Source organism: Dermacentor albipictus, chromosome 1 (assembly GCF_038994185.2).
Source record: "Dermacentor albipictus isolate Rhodes 1998 colony chromosome 1, USDA_Dalb.pri_finalv2, whole genome shotgun sequence".
In the NCBI taxonomy this organism is placed as follows: Eukaryota; Metazoa; Arthropoda; class Arachnida; order Ixodida; family Ixodidae; genus Dermacentor; species Dermacentor albipictus.
In genome coordinates this window covers 241405693-241422953 of record NC_091821.1, presented here as the reverse complement: position 1 = coordinate 241422953, position 17261 = coordinate 241405693, and the positions used below count along the sequence as shown (strand labels likewise).

The 17261-nt window shown below is 41.9% G+C and overlaps 1 protein-coding gene across 3 annotated transcripts in view; it reads right to left on the bottom strand.

Annotated features, from left to right (window-relative positions):
* Nucleotides 1-17261, bottom strand: part of mbc (myoblast city) — a 92866-nt gene that overhangs the window by 28762 nt on the left and 46843 nt on the right. For all 3 annotated transcript variants that reach the window (XM_065431419.1, XM_065431420.1, XM_065431421.1), the window contains exons 25-35: nucleotides 16480-16703; nucleotides 16179-16372; nucleotides 16012-16084; nucleotides 15829-15929; nucleotides 15677-15735; nucleotides 12444-12649; nucleotides 8543-8628; nucleotides 8290-8446; nucleotides 5758-6210; nucleotides 996-1223; nucleotides 86-424 (exon numbers count right to left, since the gene is read on the bottom strand). In XM_065431419.1, coding sequence (XP_065287491.1) covers nucleotides 86-424; nucleotides 996-1223; nucleotides 5758-6210; nucleotides 8290-8446; nucleotides 8543-8628; nucleotides 12444-12649; nucleotides 15677-15735; nucleotides 15829-15929; nucleotides 16012-16084; nucleotides 16179-16372; nucleotides 16480-16703 — 2120 coding nt within the window. The remainder of the gene's footprint in view (nucleotides 1-85; nucleotides 425-995; nucleotides 1224-5757; nucleotides 6211-8289; nucleotides 8447-8542; nucleotides 8629-12443; nucleotides 12650-15676; nucleotides 15736-15828; nucleotides 15930-16011; nucleotides 16085-16178; nucleotides 16373-16479; nucleotides 16704-17261) is intronic.

The window sequence follows — 17261 nt, the reverse complement described above, 5'->3', positions numbered from 1 at the left end:
ACAATACATGGGACGTTTTATATCTGACGCAAGCCAGAAAAACAAAAGGTAGCAGCAAAACACAAAAACTGCACCAACTTCTTACTTTCTCATAATTGCCGATGCCTCCATTGACTGCAGCATCCACAATGCCTCCCAGCAGCATGCTCAATGGGTTTAAGGCAAGGCTTGAGTCTGCCCTGTGTTGAAGCACTATGTCCTTGATCTTGGTGTTGGTGGCTTCCATAGTCTCAATGGCATTCTGTAGTGGGCTGACTTCAACAGTTTGAACTTTGATCACAGAAAACCAGCGAAGGATACCAGGAAGCATGTAAGCAGTTTCTAGTGTGGTCCGCTCAAGCCAAATGTTGCCAATGTCACTGTCAGAGTCTTTCTCGCCTCGCCGCAGGGGACGTGAATAGGTGAACTTGCTCACCTCATTCACCTGAATAAGAAACCCAAAGACACATCTGTATTTCGTTTGAAGGGCAGTAACTATTATTTTTTATAAAGAACATGATAAGAACAACAGATAAGTAAAACAAAAGAGCATGCTAATGCAGAAAATTGAGGATACAAAAAATATTCAGAAATACACTGGGTGCAAAGTAAACAAGCTTGCTTCTCTAGAAACCACAGTTCTTACAGAAATACAGCTTCATTTGTGTTCAACTAGCATTTTCTATTTTGGCAGCTATAGAAAGCAACCTTCCTTAGGTTGTACTGCCATTCAATACATACACATCATTGCGTCACCTTTCACTTTTTCAATTTCTACAATCCCATTTAAGACAGTAACACAGATAATTACTTGGAGTTACTAGATATGCTTAAAAAAGCACTTTTAAATCTATATGACTAGGTTGCAGCAAAAAAACCTATGTACTTTAGCCTGACAACAAAAGATGGCACTACAACAGATGCACTTCTCTGAAAAATTATAATTTTGATTACAGAGTGTAAGCTAGATACAACATGTCTTTCAAATTCAGGACAGAAGTTGACAGCACACTCACCCTGTAGTACTTGAGAATCTGCTCATGGACAGGTTTATTCTGAAAGCGCTGGGGATTGTTCATCACAGGGTCCACCTTGTTTATCTGAAGGTACTGGGACTGTGATTCAGTGACATCTTTGCCAGGAATAGTCAGCTTGGTCAGCAGCATGGCATTGGGAAATTGGTTGAGCAGCCTGGTGCTGAAGTCACTCAATCGCTCATACTCTTTCCCTCTGTACACAAAAACCTAGTAGGCAAGCATTCAAGGCACAGCTTTAGTGCTCATACAGATAAAAAATACCTTATACTGCACATTTGATACATGAACTCCTTCAGACCTTCCCTTTCATGCCTGTAGCAGCCTTGTGTGCACAGGTTTGTCTCAGTACTTATGCTGCATGTCGGTACCAGTGGAGAAGTGCCAGTTCAATTAGTGCACAACTGTGCTAATGAACCTGAACTGGGCTAACAAGATACAATGTAGCAGCAAAACTACAACACAGTTTACTGGCGCTACTACTACTGGTTTGTACCAGTACAGCTGCTTCATCCAATTACTTATTCAAAGTAAATCTTTATCACTAAATGAAGAGAAATTTACTATCTATTTTGCTTGGCACTACACTCACAACAACACATGCATTGCTCACTCTGACAGCCAGTTGTTTGCAACAGTGAAAAGTGATAAGATGCTGCAAGCAGTCTTGAGAGCATGGCAACTCTACGGCTCTTTGATTATCTGCTTCTGACATAGCCAACTGTGCCGATGAATATAAGTGCTATGCACAAAGCTTTCTCAGCTGGAACATCGGTGCATTCTCAACAGAATTAATTTATTGTATAAGCCGAAGGTTTCAACCAGAGCTGCAGAAATGACACCCACTGTCAATTCAGTCATCATTCTCATGAGGTGAATTGAGCTCAAAAAGCAAGGCAAATAGCAATGTTATCACCAAGAGGCGATAGCGAGAGGAAGCATGCTTCTGAGTAGGGAGCACAACTGCAAGCCAACCACTGGCTACCTTACACCCTCAACAGATCAAGCTGCCTCAGGTTCCCAGCTCATGTGATTATAACATTATCCCTTAACTTTCCTGCTGCCATCTGGTTGACAATGAACTTCCCAAACGTAGCAAATCAAAGCGGCCCAGTGCTTGCAGCATCACACTAAAGCATTAGCTCAATGAACAGGAATAATGATTTCATGCAAATCACACTGCATGCAAATAGCACACTGAATACTGTACATGGACTGACACTGTGCAATGTCAGCATGAGGAAGACAGCATTATTTTGTAAGCTGTACACCAGTCAACCCTCAGTGTGAAGCTGGTGCTTCACACATATTAAAATGAAGCAGTGCTTTACACAATGCTACACTCTCCATTTAAGCACAACAAAAATAATCTTTCCGATCAACCTAAACTCAATGTTGCAGCTTAGTTCTCAGGGCTGCAGTTAATCGTTTGTTCACCAATGGCAACAATTATTGCTGTCACTGTAGAAGTGTTGTTACTGTATTACAGACATTGTAGGCTAGGTGGGAAATTAATTTTAATAGCATTGTACATGACACCTTAAGTTGTTAAAAAGCATACATTTAAAGAAGAGGCCGTAATATATATGTTTTCACGTGACACACTCATGAGAAACGAAGGGCTAATGCATAAGCATCACAAGTTAAATTTTTGGTAGTGATTACAGTGATGGGTCCAGGTACTTTAACAACAGCACTGCGGCGACAGGGCTGTCACTATAACAATGTCAGTATTGGGGGCGAGGACTTACAGAGTCGCCATCTATCGGAAGCGCCTCACTTGCATAGTCTGAGGGATAACACTGTGCACTCCGCCAGTGGCGTAGCTAGGTCATCTGGCACCTGGGGTCCATTGGTCTTCTGTCACCCCCCGCCCCGGGTGTAGCCGGCGGAAAGAGGGGTGTCTTCAGATGTATATGACACCCCCCCCCCCCCTCACTGGCCCCTTGCACCCGGGGCCCACGGCCCCCCGGCCCCCCGGCCCCCCCCTGTTGCTATGCCACTGCACTCCGCATAGGTTTGGCTATCGGCACTAAATAAATATACTATGCAGGAGCCCTCCTGGACATTTTTGCAAGTACTCTCGGAATGACAGAAGTATTCTACCTTTGAAGGGGCCCTGAACCACCCCTCGGGCTTGGTGAGATAACATAGTCCGCGGGTAGCATACGCTGTTGTGAACATCTCAGCCAAGTTCTGCTGTCGTACGCAGTCCGTGGAGCTCACAAGCGGAGTGTGAAGTCACCTTTCTCTCAAACACTCTCGTTTCAAAAACCCCATAATCCTCGCTCTCTTCTGTGTGCTCTATTTCGTCATAAAGCACACTCCAATATGCGGCTGCTATTGGTCGCTGCGCTCGGCTACACCGCAGCCGCCGCGAGGTGCCACCACGAGTCCAGTGGCCAAGCGCACTGCGGCTCTCTGAGGACAGCCGCGTTTAGCTTACGTTTAGCACGGCATAGGTACCAAATCAGAAACTTGAACTGCGCACCACGGTGATGTCTCCGCCGTAGCTTTCGCAGTGCAAGGTATTGTAGGAGGAAAGGGAGCGCAGCTGAGGCCGTGTTTGATTGCCAATAACTCCGTTTCTGCTGAACGCATTGAAGTACTTTTTGCGGCAAAGTGGTTCTGAAATAGCCTATCTTCACTTCAAATGTCTTTCTCCACTTTGATAAAAAGTGGTTCAGGGCCCCTTTAAAATAACCTTGGACAAACAGAAAGCACAGGATGGTTTACAGATGCTATCCCTCTACCTACTACGTACAGTAAGCTGGGACACTGCGCACGGTCACAGTGACCGATTCCTCCGAACCGGTTTCTTGCGTGAAAGGTAGGCAATTGCTGAGAGAAAACTATGTGAAATATGTTCTTATAGAGGGCTGTCTGTGTAACTAAATGGAGCACAACAGAATGAAGCTTCAATGCAGCGATCGCACGGGTTCGCGGTGACCGACTATGCTTCTGCAGGCATGTCCGCGCACAATTTTTCGCTTTCGCTACGAGCGCGTTTTCGCACTGTGCCATGAGCTTTATGCCGCAGCATATGAGCATTTGACTGTGCGCAAGCAACCATAGTTGTATTGGACACTATCAGAGCTGTTACAAAATAATTTCGTTATAGCTAGGGACTTCAATGCCTATGGTGACTTGTGATTGTACTGGACACTATCAGCGCTGTTGCAAAATAATTTCGTTATAGCTAGGGACTTCAATGCCTACGGTGACTTGTGATTGTATTGGACACTATCAGAGCTGTTACAATATAATTTCGTTATAGCTAGGGACTTCAATGCCTACGGTGACTTGTGATGTGCACTCGCGACAATTCAGTCTTTTCTTTTTCTTTTCTTCTAAAGTCTTGGAAGCCTCACTATCATTATTTCTCAAGTTGCATTGCACTGTATGTTTATCGGTTTTCTAAGCGAGCAATTACCGGCTGCAGTACAATATTCATTGTCTGGTGCTACAGAAGCATGAACATATGCCATGCCCCTTTTTTAATGTGCTTTTTACCATTTCTTTTCCATTCTAGTGAACTTTCCTTCTCTCTTCCTTTATTATTATCATCATAGGTGTCACAGTGCATACACAAAAGACTGTCTTTTGTCTTTTGCATATGCACTAAGCCGTAAACTTCGTGGCCATGAACAAAGTTGCCGCTAAACCGCAACTTCGACTGTCAACTGCTGTGCAAGCAGCAATGACTAATAATTAGGCCTAACGGCCAAAACAGTACAGCCTTGATGAAAAGTTGCTGACAGCCGGCAGACTGGCTGCCAAAGAAGCTCCCTAAAATATGTTCTTACCAGTAGACCCCATTGGCAATCGAGCAAGAGATCGCACGCACAGGCTAGATAAACAGTCATAGTAGCAAAGTTGACACTGTGGGAGGCAGCACAAAGAGGTAGCCGCTGTAGCCACGGTTTATTTAGGCCAGCCAGTCATGGTGCAGCGGGATCTTGGGAGTGGCTGACACTGCGGTGGCTCAGGTCAAGCAAGCCTAGCATGTTCTATTCTCGCGCTACTACACGCAAGCCCTCTTCTTCATTACCGGCTTTGGAGGCGATAGTTGCGCTACTACAAGACTATACTTAGCTAGTGCAACTTAAGTGCATGTCCCTTATGCTGAAATGGCATATTCTGGATGTGCATACATATACTGGCCTGCAACTTGGCTTAGTTGGACCCCAGCTGACAAGCCAACGTTGCGATCCCTGGCAATCACAGTGATCGCACGGTTTCGTATGATTGACAGCGCAAAGTGTGTGCGTTTATTTTATTGTTATTTCTGTGCCATGCATCGGCACGACAAGCTGCCAACGGGCCATCAAAATCCACAGGAGGTCCTTTGTTGGCCTGATGGAGGCAGCACGCTTGTGTTTCTTTCGCAAGGACTTGATTGCGATTTTTTTTTTTTTGCCAGAAATACTAGCATTAGCGTGTATGCTTACAATGGATATTAGATATAACAAAGGTATTTTTGTGTCAGATGCAAATTCATTACAATGAGGTTCAACAGTACTACAAAAGTGAATAACCTGATGGCAACTTACAAATAGTAACAAGTGGAAGGTTCCCACACAATCAAGCTACTTGACACTCCCTGCCTGGGAAAGCAGTGGTACATAGACGGTACATATCAATAAAATACTACCTTTATACGAGATTTATTAAAAAGTAAGTGCTTCTTATTGAGAAATAATTCTCAGCAACGTGGAAATCAGCTCCTAGAAAGGCAGCTCACCTTGTTTTGAAGAAAGGCTGGAAAATTGCGACCGTAGTAAGCAACTCGAAAGTACTCAGGTTCTGGTCGCAGCTGGCGCATGATGTTCTCGTAGAAGGTGGCGATGCGTGCATGCAGAGAGCTCAGCTGGGCATAGTCAAATGTCTCATTCTCGTACTGTGCCAACAGCTCCTTGCTCAGCGTGATGCCGGCCTCCCAGAGCTTGCCCTTGTCAAAGTAGTCAAGGATATCGTGGTAAAGGCGCTCCTTGAGCTCACGGTTGGTCTCACACTGAGGATATTTGGCACTGCGCAACAGGCTCGGTAAGCTCTCATCCGACCAGCGCAGTAGCTTGGCATGAAGTTGCAGTGTAAAGGCTGCCTCTATGTAGTTGTCACACTCCAGGTGCAGGTCACACAGCTTGTGCAAGTATCGTATATACATTTCTTGCCGGTTGATTTCGTGGTAGAACTCCTACAAGAAATAAGTTTAATGTTTTCAAGATAAACTGCCTAAAACCACTTTCTGCAATAAGGCACACAACTAAGACAAACTTCAAGCAATGAATCCTTAAAAATGACAGTTCTTACAAGACAGACAGAGCTGAAAATAGCTTTCAAAGAGTCAAGTGGCTCTAGACACGATAATTATTAATATCCAAGCAAATAGAAACAACAGTTTACTTTGAAATCATATTCCACATATTTCTTTTTCTTTCTTTTTTTATTTTTTGCAAAATGTTTTTTATATTAAGGACAGCTAAAAATCATAGACTAAGCTTGTGACAATAAAGACTCAAATATTCTGAACTCTCAGTAAATTCAACCAATTTCTTAATAAACAGAGAAAATAGAACAGTGACTTTCAAATAATTCACACTTCCTCTCTTGTGCAACACGGTGTCTCCTGCCGAAGGCAGCTTTTAATAGACATTCACATGGTGCTAAATTATCATAGTTCAGTTTTACATTCCACCACAAAAGACTTTAGAAAGTGTGATGTATCTGTGACTTGCTACTTTAATAGACTGGCAACATTTTAAAGCTCAGTTACGTACACATTGTATCTGATCCTATCTTGCTTCTCCTCAGGGGCATCAAATAAATATCTCTTCAAAAATGCAAAAATAAATAAATAAATAAATAAATAAATAAATAAATAAATAAATAAATAAATAAATAAATAAATAACACATTTCTTGAAAGAGATGGTGGCAGTCATCAACCACATCTATTAACCCTTTGAGAGTTTTTGTCATACATGTATGGCGCCGATCTTATGTTTGATATTTCACACGTATCCGACACTACTGGTTGTTGAAAGGTTCTGCGATCTACGGAGCCGCCCAAAGTCATCTGAAATTGTGTTTCCACTCACCAGCGTGCACAACTCTATTTGCTTACCTCCAAGCGCTTGCTCACGTGGTCGCACATGCGTCGTCTGATACCTCAAAGGCATGCATGGGAGAGATCCTATCGTTTTTTACGGTCGCTGCTATCATGCTTTCGGTAACTGTCAAGTTTCTGGCCAAAGTTCAGAGATACTAATAAGCTTCCTTTTTCTAGGCCTTCGGCTGCAGTTCATGTTTCAGTTGCAGTTCGCATATTCCCGTACACTGGGTTGTGCACAGTCCTGATATAAGTATGGCCATGCACGGTGCCTGTTCTCGCTGCGACTGCTCAAGCGCTTCTTCTCCTGGCTAGTTTCTGACTGGCTAGTTTCTGGCTTGTTTCTTCTGGTGAAACGTGTTCTTGGGAAAACAAATTGACAGTCATAAATTTTGTTAGACATTTTTCTCAATCTCTTACTGTATTGCATACCTGTATGTATACTGTTGGTGCGACTAAAGCCTTCTTGAGACAAAATATTGTTTGCAATAAATTTTTTTTTTATTCATACGCTTTCAATTATTTCCTACTATACTGGAAACTGAGATAAAATGAAAAAGATTGACCACAGGGACAAGGTTATTCCAAAAAATTCGACCCTCAAAGGGCTAAGATCACTAGCATTTTCTGCCAACCAAGTTATGGTAAGTAATGCCAACCTCCCCTACTTAGTGACACTTGGTCTTCACTCCATGTTCTTCATACTGAACATTTAAGTGTGCTAGGCAAGGAGGCAGCTGCTTGTCTTAAGTCGATATGGATTCAGGCTCAAGCAACAAATCAGAAGGCATTAGCACTCATCAGGAATGGCTGCACTTAGTAAATCAACAGAGGGCACTTTAATTATTAGGCTCTAATTTGTACTTGAAGAGTAGTGTAACAATGAAGTAGGGCATCACTAATAGGCCTACTATCAAAAATGTCAACATAACATGCCTTTTGTGTATACCAGGTGCATGCAATATGTGTATCACTCAAGCTTCCGACTTTGAATTCAAACTTCCAGTAATTCAACAAAGATTCATTGCACTGATCTTCAATTAACATGAATCAATTGCAGTAACAGCACGTCTACGCCACTGCACAACTCAGCTTTTAGGTTCCACAAAGTGTCAAAACAGCTGAAAGCAATGCTGCACAATGTGAGCTTCAAAGGGGTCCCTACCAGCAAATTCACAGTGCAGCTCATGCGGTTCTCTTTGTTTTCATCTGTGATGATGGTGCGGTACTCCAAAAGACGTTTCATCAGTCGCACCACTGTCTTGATAAACCTGATTCCAGCATCATGAAGGGCAGCATGGTTTTCACACAAGTCATACAGACTGCAAAAAATACCAAATAATTGCATGAATAATGTACACAAGGCCCACTGAGAAAGAAATGTTATGAAATGTTATGCTCAGAGAGCGCAAACATACATTTGCTGAAGAAGTTCTTGATACTGCTGGTCTCCTCGCCCACCTTCGACTAGAACGTCTAGCTTAGTGATCATTTCATTTTCAAACTGCAGAGAGGAACAAGCAAACAGGAAAATGGAACATTTCTATCTTTATAAATCATGGCACGACCCTAGCAAGAAAATCTTTACATTATTGGTGCAGAAAATGATAATAAAAGGTAAGATGATTTCTATAAAGCAAGTATGTCTCACACTGCACTATTCAAAGAGGTCTGCACTGTCAAAAATTACAATTTTACTAGAAACCTTAAACATGTTCCATAGATATATAACCTGATTTCAAAATTCATTATATATACACAATATCGTCCTCATTTTCTTTTCATTTGATAGAATGCCTTAATCTAAGACTAAAGACAAAGTAAAAAATGAAGCACTAGTTAGGCAGCATTTAAGTAGTATTGCCTTACAAAAGTTAACATCCAAATATTTCGTGACGTTCAACACAATCTAAATTAAGCACATACATTTCCCAACACGGATGTTAGCTCAACTCCTACTAGATATGATTCAAACCATTATGCTGCATTCCAGAATGGTCACTTTCACATGATGTGGCATTTGGGACACAATGCCTCACTGCATGAAGGCCTCTTCTTGCGATTAGAACACTTCTACTAGGGAGCTGATGTGACGTTAACATTGTGTTTACAGCTGATAATAAGTTAGGAAAGATATGCACCACCATGCAAAGAAAGACCAGTTGAACTGCAAGACCTGACAAGTGTAATGTAAAGCACACCAACAGTTCGCAGAATGCTGAATAGGTGTAGTTTGTGAAGTTCCTTTTAGCTGCAGTGACTTTTATGTAGGGCAGACAAGTCACATCAATTGGACATGAACTCAGCATAAATGTTTGTTGACCAGTAGAACACTGTCCAACGTTTCGTTCCACTGTCACGATTGCAAGTACCCTCCAAAGTTTCCAGACAGTCTAGTTTAGTGCAGACATCACAGCAAGAAAATTTACCTCATAGTCAAGGCTTGGCATATTATTGATAGCGGTAATGCACACGTAAATCAGCCACTGATTATTTTGCACGAAGAGTTGTGACGCCTAAGCAGTTATATTTTGCGAGTGCCAACACGTGTCCATGATTGACGGGTTGGCGCTGCCTTCCCTTGAGCATGTGCAGAGAAGTGTTGTGTGTTACTTCTTTTCTACCATTGTGCAACCTTTCAGTTGATAATTGCCATTTATCTTGTCTTTCTTGTTTCTTCTTTAGCCCTTGTTTGCATGCTTGCCTTTCAGTAGGATGACTTATATTACCCATTTGGCCAATGTATTGTGCAATAACACAATGTGAAAATAATGCTGATGAAAAGTGCACCAACTAAAAAGCCGTGTTGTGTTCCCTCCCAACATTAATCTAATCAATGCAGATAAAAAGTGACTGACTGACTGATTGGTTGATCGATTGATGGGGCTTAACAGCCCAAGCAATACTACGGCTATGAGGGACAGCATAGTGGAGGGCTCCAGTTTGAGCACCTGGTGTACTTTAATGTGCACCTATATCTAAACGCAAACTTTTTGAATTTGGCCCCCATTGATATGTGACTACACGTCTGGGCATTGAACCTACAACATGTTTAATGCAAAACATCATTGTCACTGAGCTACCATTGTGGGTGCACAAAAATGTGAGATCCCTAGAAGCAACAATTACAAAATGACAGCTCTGCCCCCTCACCCATTCACCCCTTTCTTGAGGTTGTGGCTAAAGGTACACCCGACATATGCCTTCAACTTCTTTTTTTTTTACAGGCACATTAGACGGATTTGGCAGTTTGTTTATGTCCATTTTATCTCGTTGATTTTGGCAGGTTTCATGTTAAGATATGTCGAGCAAAAGCATGTGGAATAGCTAAATATGCAATTCCTTCGTGTCAATGTTCCTATTCTTTGTGTTGTGGAGGAGCACTGCTGAGTGAGTGCAGTGCGACAGATTGGCGCACTCATCAGTGCCGCAACAACTGCCACACCTGCTTCCACAGCAATTATGTGCGCTTTCACAGAACGAACATTCATCCATTTACTGCCCCTCGATGCGACACTATGACATTGTGTGCTTCTCAAAAATGACCAACGATGCAATTACACTCAGCTACCCATCCACTTGATTGATTGGTGGAAATGCATCCATGGTGCAGCTCTTGCCTGTAGATTGCATATTTTGAAATTACTAACATGCAGAAGCCAAAACTGCGATGCACAAATTAACAGAAATGTTACCTAACCTGAACCAGCAAAGCGTAACTCCTCATCAAACAGTTAGCTCTGCTAACCGCTCAAGTAGCTTTGAGCTGTCATTCGCAAACAGGTGTGCGTAATCCTTACAGCGTAGTATTAAATGAAATGAAATTCTGGGGTTTTAAAAACCACAATTTCATTATGAGGCGCGCCGTAGTGGGGGACTCTGGGTTAATGTTGACCACCTGGGTTTCTGTAACGTGCACCCAATGCATGGTACACAGACGTTTCTGCACTTCACCCCCATTGAAATGCGGCCGCTAAGCCTGGGTTCTGATCCCGCACTCAGGCTTAAAAACGCAACACCACAGCCACTATGCCATCACGGTGGGTTGGCGTTATATAGGGCATCATGCTTTTTAACAGACGTTTGGAAGTTGCTGTAGGCATTCCATGCACCATAAATAAAATGTTATAGTAGAACATATGTAAAAAGTGCACAAGAATTCACCTTCGAAAATGCCGAAATCAACAAAAGTCATGCAGCACATGCTTCAACAGTTTGCAGTCAGTGGCTATTATTACAAGCACAAAAATCATTGGAAGTTACCCGTTTTAAGCATTGTGGTAGAATCTTCTATTGCGACGCTAGGGTAATCAAGCTCGATGTCAGCAAAATACAATTTTTGTTTCTTTTCTTTTTTTTTTTCACTCTCTCTCTCTCTCTCTCTCTGCAATTGTTCACCTGACCTGGCAAAACCCATTTTGCTACTTACACCTGACAAGAGCGAGATGACAGCAAGCAGTACACCCTCACACCAGCTTGACAGCCACATCAACCAGACTGTTATATCACGTGTTTTTTCACATGTGCTAGGGAGCATGTGCAACGGCAGAATGAAGATACTCTACAAACAGAGCAATAAATGTACTTAAATGCGTGACCCGATGGTCCAATAGATGTGGTTGTTGAGTGGTAGTTGGGATATGCTGCTTGCTGTCATCTTGTAATTGTCAGATGTAAGTGGTGAAAAAGGTTTTATCCAGGTCTGACAAACTGCTGTAGAGCATCTAAAAAAAATGGAACCTAGGTATCACAGAGTAACAATCAATTCTACCACAACGCCAACAGTGAGCTACATGGTGGCACTTCTGTACCTGCGATATTACTCACTCACTGCAAACTTTCGAGATTTCTGCTACATTATTTAGTTAATTTTGGCATTTCTGAAGGCACATTCCTTGCGCGCTTTACATACATTCTCCTCTAACCTTCCACCTATAACCTATTTAACACCTACAGCCACTTCTAGATGCCTCTTTCGTTAGAAAAGCAAGCCCACAGCTACGTTGGCACTGATTGCCATCTATGTGAGCTACTGCATGTAGATTCTCTCTTATGTTTATGCTGAACCCAACCTAGCAGATGTGATGACGGCACAGTATGTGTATATGCTGGACAATGCTGTACGTATTCTAACCAGCCTGAAGGTAGTGTTAAGCTTCACTGGATGCGGTTTTGCCGAATAGGTTTCACCTTATAGATTCGCCATATCTAAGATTCACCAGATACATGCAATGTATCTTTAGAGACTTCCTTTTTTCTCAATAAGAAATGAACAGGAGTATAGTGATTGGTTGCGTAGTAGCAAGGAAAAGAATCCACCTCTTGGAAGTTTCCCTTGATCTCAAGGTTGTGCACATAGCAGTCATCTTGGTGGATGGAGGCCGACTTGCGTGGGGAGTAGAATTCGCATTGCATCATGTCAAAAAAGATGGGAATGGTAGCTTTTCGCAGCTCCACTTCAGGAATCATGGTCATCTCAAGAAATGGACCCACCATACCAGGCACAAAGTGGATCTTGTTTTGGCCTGCACATTTTGCACCAACACAGAAACAATTAAGCTATCACAAATGCCACTCTGTCGTCATATGTTTTTTCACAATTTGTTCATTATCATTGCACTCATGCATCATTATTATGACCCTTGTTTATTATGGAAAACTTGAATTATAGACAGCTTTCTTGGAGATGAAGTTTGTCCACTGTGTTTACGCTTTGTTATTGTGGAAACTTTCTGCTTACGCAGCCAAAGGCTGAAAATGCACCAAGTCCACGGGAGACTGCACATTTTAGTCTCCAATACTACAAACATTGTTCGTATGAATGAAACTTTGGCAACCATAAGAAATTATTTTTCTTTCTCTATTAGAAATTCTGAACTGCCTAGGGTAAGAGAATAAAAACCAAGATGCCCCAGCAGAAGAATTTCCCTTCATTATTTCCTTGTTTCATTCTTTTTCCATATTTAAAGATAAGTGGAAAAGGGAAGCAGTGATAACATATTACACTGTCAGTTTGCGTTGCCATTTCCTGTGATGGACTACACAGAATGGCTGCTACGAAGGCATTGCAGGAGCTGTGAGTTAAAGGCTCTCCTCTGATACATTGACAAGAATGCTCAAAATTCATCCACTATCTTTGCACAAATAGCTCTTCAATAGACTAGGGCTTGAGTGCACACAGTTCATCAAATCTCAGCCAAGAAATTGCAGGACGGGTGTCCAACTGATATTATATGCAATTCTATGATGCTAGATGCCTTTTTTGTAGGGTGGGACTTCACTGTTATGTTTCCCCGCATTCACCAGAACAGTAGTGTGCTTGAGCTCTTCAAGTAAGATGGCTAGAACCATGCCAGTTAACTGTACAATAAAAAAATTTAGGCATTCTCAGTGAGAATAGGCTCCCATGAAAACAGCCGTGCTTTCAGGTACATGCACATTGCTTGGAAGGAGCTTCTTTCTTTTTCTTTTTTTTTCAACAATAAAGTGTATCATATTACTTGCACATTTATTTCTTCACTGTTCTCAACACCCTTGCATGGCACAATGTGTGATAAATAATTATGAATCATAAAATCTTAAACCATCCACACAGGTGTGATCAAACACAATAAACAAAAACAGTCTTCCTTTTGTACTATTTCTATGGGTGCATAAAAATTTTCTTTTTGACTAACATTGCTCCTTTGCTCTGAAGTCAAGCACATAAATATTACAGGATGTGGCAACTTAAAACATGCAATCCTTCCTGAATTCTTGATGGTTTCAAACAAGTAAGGATTCCCCTACAAATTATGACACAAAGACGTTGTGACAAACAGTACTCACTTTCACTTAATCACTATAGGCAGCTGTTACCATCACTTCAACCAAACTGAAGTGTTAAGCAGCAGCTTGTATAATGTGCTGACCATTTTTTTTACTTCTCTTGGCATTGTGCTACCAATTTATCATTGTAGTATGTCCCCAATTTTTTTTTTGCATTACACTTTGACTGGTTCATTTTTGTACTAAAGCACTACTAGCCTACCAACCTGGATTTCACCTTAGTCCGTGTGAAGCCTCTTCATACGCGCGTTTATTCACATACACTTCGCATGCACAGCCTCTTCTCCTTTTCACAAATATGCCTACAGCGTATGTGTGAAATAAATATGAAAAGTGAATCAGGGTCGTCGTCAGAAATGTTTAAAGAAAGGATTCGTCACACCACGTGCAGCAAACAATGAGCTTGGCAACAGAGGCAGTGGGAGTTGACTGACGATGATGTGGCCAAGTGATTGCGACTGCAGCAACAAAGAAAACAGTGCATGGCGTTTAAACATGCCAATGAATCTGCTGAAGATTGACAGCAGCTATTGGAGAATGACAGATTGCACAAGCATGTCAAGTGCACTGCCGAAACAGATGAGCAGCGACAAGCCCGACTAGCTACGCACGTTGCACACCAGCATTGCAAGGCTGAGGAATGTCTGTCTTTGGCAACAGTTGTGACGACCATCTTCAAGAGGGACTTCATTGATAGCACATTTTGCTTTGCGCCTTCTGTGCGTGACAGACTGTGACACAAGAAGGACTTGGACTGCATCACAGCCCCCATGTACACAACCTTGGCTTTGACCTTTCCCGAGGATGAAGAATTCTTTTCATTTAAGGTGGGTACAACGTGCAAGTGTTCGCTCGCCTCAGCCTTTGTACTCTGTGAGCAATGGAGGAGTGCATTATTTCCCCTTGCATACCCTTCATGCAAGTGCAAAGGATACTCTACAACACTGGCCAGTACGGTGTGAAACCACAAAACCGCCTTTGTGCAAGTCTGCAATCCTCCTCCTCCTGTGTACCCCGAGTAACCTTGTATGCATTATGCAACCCAGTGTGCATGACAATGAGTATCATGTGTGCAATAAAACAACAGTTTAACAATGACATCACAACTTCAAAGGATTTAATTAGCAACCGGTCAAACAACGACCTAGCAGTGCCTTACTTGGTGTAAGAAAATGGCTAATTTGGTGCAAGAAAATGTACATTCATATGATATTCCGTGGTTGGTGAAGCCAAACAGTCTAATTTTTTTCTCTCCAAATACGTCTGCTGATTTCGTTGTATAATGTCATCAGTTCTGTACATGCATCATTTTTTTAAAATACTGACTGGGCATGTGATTTAAATATTGTATGTTTTCTTCTCCTTAGTTATGCCACATTTCTGTTCAGCTGTGTATGGTTAGCAAAGCTTACATCAGGTAGAAAATTTCTGCCTTCAGCCTAGTCATCCAAGAACATGCTCAAGCCTAAAACCATCACAAACAAACAAATAAATAAGGATAAGCAAACAAACATTGTGCTTTTAAGTGACAGACACCAAGCTAGCACTACCCTCAAGTATTGGTGTTTTTTAATTTGGACACTGTAATCGTGTCAGTATGTGAAATTTCAGAGCGAAAATGTGAGATTTCTTTTATTTGCTCTGTAAGATCCAAGTAGTGATACGAAATTTTTTTTAAAAACTAAATATGCCACACGAGGCCAATGTGACAAGTAATGCCATACCGAGGTTGAACCACATCTTGCGTATCTCAAATCCTGTCTCCCGCCTCATATCTTTGTACCTGGAAGAGAATTGGCCAAGATAATTAAAAGCAGCTGATGCTTAGTGAAGCCTACAAACATTCTAAATGAAATGACAGTGAACCAAAACAAACCTGGCAATTATCTTGTTTCGCTTGTTGTGTGAGAAGTTCTCCAGCTGCAGTGCATCTTGAGTGAGGAAGGCTATGGCACAGTGGAAGTAGTTGTTCCACACCTGTTGCAAGAAATGAAGTCATGTTTGCCCATTCTGAGCAATGATGAAATTACTACCAGCAGAACAGGAAACAGGTACAAACCTGGTAATCAAAGGGACTGGTAAATCTATTTCGAATGGTGCACGAGAAGTGACGCAGAGCCTTCAGCATGACACTAAGCAGTAAAGAGGTTAAGGAGGCAGAAGATACAGTTGAAAAGTTTGTGCATTTTGAAGTGCAAAGCAAAAGGTAAGAGGAAAGGCAAGTACCTGTTCTGTAGCATTATCATATCATTCCAGTCCTTCGGGTAAACGTTCTTACTGACCAGATCTTTGAAGACTAGTAGAATTTCCATGAGAAAGTCAAGAAGATCTGTGGGTGTTTGAAAGTGGTCTAGGTAGCTCTGATAGTGGTATTTGGTCATTTGCCTCAGTATTGAAATCATGAGAGCCACAATGTTGCCCTTGAGGAAAAAAGGAAAGTTAGCATGACACACCTCGGCGGAATGTAATAACAGAAGACAAGCATGCAAGTCAATTGACATCAAGTTTTTAGTTCATAAGAACATACCACAATAGGCAAAGACCGGTTGGTCCTAATTACAGTCTGGATCACAGTCCTCAGGACTGAATGCATGACCACTGATATGTCTTCAACAGTTTGTGTCCGGTCATGGCCATGAAGAACCACCATGATGTCACTTAATATCTTGACACAGAGCTCTAACTCTTCCCCTTTCTCCATGAGAAGTTGCACGTGTTGGTTGATCACAGGCAGCAGAATGGCACGGCATTCTAGGTAGGACAGAGTAATTAAATATGCTGATGCTTTGCAAACTCGCACAATGATGGGATTCTAAAACAACAAAAAACCTACATTTTTACTTTTAGAGCTCTTTCTGCCCCACCACTCCAACTCAGCGGCGCAACTCATGCAGGATCATGTTTGTCATGATAAACGTGATTCTGCACGACAAAAATCTGGCATAGTAGGCAATGAGATAAATCCTACAATGAAATCACTGGTGCTTTAACACTGTTTAAAAATTTAGGCTAAAAGCCACGATCATCTTACCATTTAAAACGATGACATAAAAGCAATGGCTAACACACTTGTTTATTCTCAACCTAATTTGCAAGCCATAAGATGCAAAAGTTTGACAGACACAAATTCTTGCTGAAATAGGACAATACAGTCGAACCTGTTTATAACGGACTGAATGGTTCAGTGAAAAGTTGCTGTTGCATCAGTAGTTCATTATGTGTAGACTTGCCCTTCAAAATGCGAAAAAATTAATGACATTGAAGCTGTCACCGGCAGTTATGATTCGACACTACTTAGGTGCGAAAATC